Source organism: Eucalyptus grandis, chromosome 2 (assembly GCF_016545825.1).
Source record: "Eucalyptus grandis isolate ANBG69807.140 chromosome 2, ASM1654582v1, whole genome shotgun sequence".
Taxonomy (NCBI): domain Eukaryota; kingdom Viridiplantae; phylum Streptophyta; class Magnoliopsida; order Myrtales; family Myrtaceae; genus Eucalyptus; species Eucalyptus grandis.
The window spans coordinates 42,286,041-42,291,735 of record NC_052613.1 but is presented as its reverse complement, the minus strand read 5'-3'; the positions used below and the strand labels follow the sequence as shown (position 1 = coordinate 42,291,735).

Genomic DNA, 5,695 nt, shown 5'->3' with positions numbered 1-5,695 from the left:
TTGTATTCTCACTCAGACGCAAACCGACGAATGAGTTTTTCGCAAACTGTCTTGGACTGCACACGACGAAGCCGAGCCATTCGAGGACTAGGATTCGCTTTGGACTTATCGCAAGAGGCTGCAAAGCTTTGCAAGCTCGACTTGCTTTGCCATCACCGCGGCCATTCCATCGCCATCGCGAAATCGCGGATGTTTGTATGGGGAGTGAATAGAGGGACAGAGAGCTGTGTGTTTTGGTTTCCTCCTCATTCCAATTCTCTACCGAAGAAGATGAGCACGAAGACACGAAGAATAAGAGCAGGTGTGGCACGTCGGACTCAAAATTTGGACTTAGAAATTTGTTCAATTTTCCACTTTGAACATAAATTTCTTTTTAAAAAGCCCCCGAATCGTCAAAATAGACACTTATAAACGAACAATTTTTTACCATTGATATTCAAGTGATCAAAAAAAATGTAAGGACACTCGAGTAGACATCATAAAAAACTATAATACTTGTAATGCTATTATCATAATTGAAAACGTAAAATGAATATCAATTTTTTTTTTATCGATTCTACTTTATTTCTATTCTAACTCTCACTCTTAAACTTTTGTTCTACCTTATTGCAAGGCATGAGAATTGAAACCCACACTTAAAATTAATTCGCCTCAACTTAACCCCTCCGAAAAAGTGGAGATTCGAACCCTCCATCCCATTTTATGTTGGAAGGGAACCCAGTGGTTTAAATGAATATCGATTACTTAAACACGACGTAAATCATAATTGTTATTGAAGTGGACCCACGAGGTCAATCATAACTTTTATTGAAGTGGACCCACGTGGATGAGAGTGAGGCTTTTTTTATTGAATAAAGAGGAGGCGAGGGGAGGCCAAATTCACGCCGAGAAGAAAATTCAATCTGAAATAGTCAAAAAATTGGTTCTCGTGGGGGCCAGTATAGTCTAAGCCTATGTAATTTAGTCTATGCCCACCCCTTTACAAAACATGGAGCTGGAAGACGAGCTCTATGACCCACAAAATAAAACGAGCCCCGCGAGGAGATACGTACCTGAGTCTTAAACGGGGGTTGCTCCTCGACACAGACAGAATCATGAAGTCAGGGCCATCTTCCCAATCTTTGGGTTAGCTAAGGAGAAATAGTCAAGATCGATGACCTCATTAGAAGTAATTAGATGAAACCTTTGCAAGCGAATAATTTAGGTGGACACTCGCATTAGAAACAGATTTCTTGTCACTATTAGAATGAACATAACTCAACCGAAACTGTTCATAATTTAGGATGGGTGAATCTTGTCTACTAGAGAGTGAGTTCAAACCGGGACCCAAAACTTTCAATGTGGTCAATTTGATTGGACTGACAGATTAGGACACGCAAGCATCATAACATTTTATTAGCAAGACTTGACTTGACATGTCTATTTTTAACGCAGGATGGAACCATGACAATAGCACTTTTAAATCCCACTGAAGAATAATTAAACACTAATATCGTCGCTAAATAAAGTACATGGATTACTATTGAAACATTCGATTTATGAAGCGTTAGTAATATACACCACTGAAAAAGTTGATGTGTTTGGAGACCGCAAAGTGTCCGAGGCATTCTTTACCCAAACTTTACGAAAGCTTTGACGAGGATTGAATAATTCACTCTGATTGCTCTTCGAATCCTGGAAATTAGTCCTGGAAGAGGAGTATCTAAGGATAATTCAACTTAAAGAACCCCCCTTAAATTGAGGTTTTACTAAATTCCCTACGGCGATTGGACAACACCATGGAGACTTTGAAGAGAACTGCGCCAAAGACGTCGATTCCTATACTAAATGTTGTTGCTGCCACGTGTGTGTGTCGAGCCTACTAAGTTTCTAAAGAAGATTATCACATGGGACTGGGACCAACAACCCCAGAACGACACTTCCTACAAAACAATTATTGAAATCTCAAGGACAATCATTTCAAAAAAAGATAAAAGCGTTACAGACATAACTGGACTTGGAGAGCAATGATTAACGAACGTAAAAGCAAAGCTTTCGTCCTAGCGATGGAGTAAAAGGAGGAAGCTTTGGCAAAAGACTTCGACATAGGCGACCATTACCTTTCCCATCAAACAATGCTCCAAGATATCTATCATTCAAAAGCTGACGTTCTTTAAACAGTCAATCTTCCACGCTTCTTATTCTTCGGCAAGCCAGTCAACGTTCCATTCTCTATGCTTAAATATGCACTAAACTATTCTTCCTTTAGTTTGTTTTTCCTTAATAAGCCTCCACAAATTAGTGGATTGCTCGTTAACACAGGAAAAATTTCCGTTTAGTTTATTTAGGCAAGACTATCTCCAAAGGCAACATGCAAGCAAAGTTTAAACGACGGGAGATATGCAGTCTAATGGGAAGTCTCATGCTGCGACAGTGCCATCGATGGCATAATGCCAAGCGGTGATGACATGTTTATTCACCACTTGGTTAAGCAGAAAAATCCCCATAGCAAACTTTCCTTGCCATACATGTGGTCATCTTCAATTCACAGCAATGAATTCAAGGAAGAACCTTCCCTCTATCTTCCATTGAAAACTTTCAAAAACATAAATATTTCTAAGTAAGGTTGCAATTTAATCCATAATATCGCCACATTGATTCTCTGGGGAGGAGAAACGAAAGATTTATCAGTTAATGATTCTCATGAAAATCCTACACAACATCAGATTGGATTAAGAATCCCCAACACCTCAGAATCAGAAGTACATAGCAATGTACTCAGACCTGCTCCACTGATCTAAAGTAGACTGAAATTCCATGTTCACGAAAGGAAGTTAATGGACGGAAGAACTCCGCGCTAGAGAAGAAACATGAATTGCAATATGGCCAAACAAATATAGCTGAGTAGACACTAAAGAGGCATCATTTCAAAAGTATACCGGTAGGTACCTAGTGAATGAACAACAGAGCACCCAAAGAACAGGAAGTACCTTTTCAGATTGACAAACATTACTTCCCCAAACTATGTAGAATGCTACATCAGATGATGGTTCATGTATGATACAGAATTTATCCAAAAATTGCCAGAAGAATTGGATAGCCCCATGGAGTAGAAACCAGCAAAAGACATCATTCAGAACATAGCATAAGATGAAAAGATTCCCAAATGCGGAGATTTCAGGCTACTCTTTATTGTCGGAATCTTGTTTGAAGATCAATGGGAATTCATCATCTGCTTCTGAAAAACCATGTCTCTCACCAATGGTCCTCAGCGACTCATATACATTATACATGGAAGGCCTATCCTTTGGCCTAGAAACCACACAAGAACAAGCAACTTTCAGAAACTGCACAATTTCATCATCGTGTCCTCTCCCACAGATAGATCGATCAATTGCATCCTTGCTTCGACCACTGCTAGTCAAATTATTGACCCAATCCACCAGATTTCCCTTGAATACTTGCTCCACGTTGCAGATTTCCAATGGCTTCTGCCCAGTAGCCAATTCCAAGAGTACCACTCCAAAACCATATACATCGCCCTTTAAAGATGCAACCATAGTGCTCGAGTACTCAGGAGCCACATAACCAAACTCACCCAAATCTCCATTGCGATATGAGCTGTCATTCGAATCACGAGGATTGACTAGTCTTGCCAACCCAAAGTCAGTGATTCGCGCATCCAAATCATCATCAAGGAGAATCGCATGAGAGCTAATGCTTTGGAGCAAATATGGGGGCTGGCACCCATGGTGAAGCCAAGCGAGCCCTCTCGCGGCACCCACGCCTATTCTAAGCCTGGAAGGCCAATCCAATGAGCTGTACTGACCAGTGGTGCCTTGACCGTTCATGTGCAAATGGGAGAACAAAGTCCCACCAGGCATGTGCTTATACACCAAAAGCTTTTCATCCTCGACAACACAATAACCCAAAAGAGGCACCAAATTGGGATGCCTAAGCTGCCCCAATCTGTTCATCTCCAATTTGAACTGCTTCTCGCCAATCGAACAGGCACTGAGCCTCTTCACGGCGAGAGCCGAACCATCAGACAACACGGCCTTATAAAAAACCCCGGTTCTCGTGGAAATCACGATGTTCCGAGAATCGAAACTGTTAGTGGCAGCAAGAAGATCAGCTAATTTGACCTTCACAAGGGGCTTCTGAAACAAAGACACCTGAATAAGCTTGTGTGCTCTCAACCACTCAATCCAACTACTATCGTCCTTATCAGCAGCAGCGCCGTATCCTCTCTTCTTCCTACTGGCTCCACTAAAGTACCACCACCAGAGCGCAAACCCTAGCAACAAAGATGCTGCGGCTCCAAGAACACCCGCAGCGATAATTATAGCGAGGCTTTTCTTACTCAACCCCCCACACGACCCAAGAGGCCTACCACACAGATCGTCGTTGTCGGAGAAATCGTCGGAACTGAATTTGGACAGCTCCGACGGTATAGATCCGGAGAGATCATTGCCCCGGACGGAGAACACCTTCAACCGGTCCAGGCGACCGACCTCGTAAGGAATGGGGCCGGTCAACTTGTTGTCGTTCAAAATCAAGTTGTTGAGGAACTTACAGTCGCCGATCTGGCTGGGGATGGGGCCGGCGAGCGAGTTAGAGGAGAGATCGAGCTTGACGAGGTAAGGCAGCCACTCGCAGATTTGGGCGGGGATGGGGCCGTCGAGCTTGTTCTGGGAGAGATCCAGCGTCTGGAGGCTGTGGCAGTTCTTGAGGGACTCGGGGAGGCCGCCGGAGACCCCGAAGCCGGTGAGGCTGAGGCTGATGATGCGGTTCTCGTTGAGGTTCCAGCAGGCGACGCCGTTGAGGTTGCAGATGTGGGAGGCGGAGGTGTTGGCGAAGGTCCAGTCGGCGAGGGAACCCTGGGGGTCGCCGAGGGAGCGCTTGACGCCCTCGAGGCAGAGCACGTCGTCCTCGACGGCGGCGGCGAGCAGCAGCAGCAGCAGCAGCGAGTGGAGGGCGAACACGGCGGCGGAGGCGGCGGAGGAGGAGGAGGAGGAGGCCGCCATGGAGGTGGGGCGGGGGTTTTGGTGTGGGATCGGAGGAGAGATTAAGGTGAGGGGAGGAGGAGTGGTGGTGGAGAGAGAGCGGCCATTGACCGGGTCAGAGAGAGAGGGAGAGTTGAAGGATGATGAGGGAAGCGGGTGGGAAGGGAAGATGCGCGACCTTTTGACTGGTTTTTTTATTTATTTTTAGTTTTTTTTCTCTTTTGTCGTCGTCGTCGTCGACGCCGTCAGTCGTCGGTCGTCGTTTTGCTTTCGATCGTGTTTCGTTTTTTCGTGTTTTTCACTTGCGCGTTTCTCTCTCTCTCTCTCTCTCTCTCTCTTTCATTTTCTCTGGCCAAAACCCTACTCGACGGGGGAAGAAGAAGAGCAGGAGGAGGAGGAGGAGGAGGAGGAGGAGGAGGAAGGTGCTGGAGGTGGCGGTGATGCGGTGTCGTTTTCTGGTGGTTTCTTGTGGTGGGGTTGGGCTTTTGGTTTAGGTTAGGGAGGGATTCGAGTGGCCCCCAAAATAATTAAGATTTATAAGTATTTTAGAAAACGAATAATAACTAATCCATCCTTACCCAAAAAAAAAAAATAACTAATCCATTCTATTATTTCTATTCTTTAGGCAAATTTTTGAGTAAAAAATAGTGTTTGATAACGACATGAAAATTCTATTTCATGAACGGAAATAAATAAAAATTCTCTCTCCT

General features: G+C 44.4%; 1 protein-coding gene across 1 annotated transcript; it reads right to left on the bottom strand.

Annotated features, from left to right (window-relative positions):
* Positions 1-2,742: 2,742 nt before the first annotated feature.
* On the bottom strand, positions 2,743-5,298 carry LOC104432940 (probable inactive receptor kinase At1g27190). Its single transcript, XM_010045539.3, has one exon. It carries the CDS (start codon positions 5,004-5,006, stop codon positions 3,162-3,164), a length of 1,845 nt encoding a protein of 614 aa, XP_010043841.2. The 5' UTR covers positions 5,007-5,298; the 3' UTR covers positions 2,743-3,161.
* Positions 5,299-5,695: the final 397 nt, after the last annotated feature.

Coding starts and splice junctions, on each gene's coding strand:
- LOC104432940 (XM_010045539.3), bottom strand. CDS start 5,006: ATGGCGGCCTCCTCCTCCTCCTCCTCCGCCGCCTCCGCCGCCGTGTTC.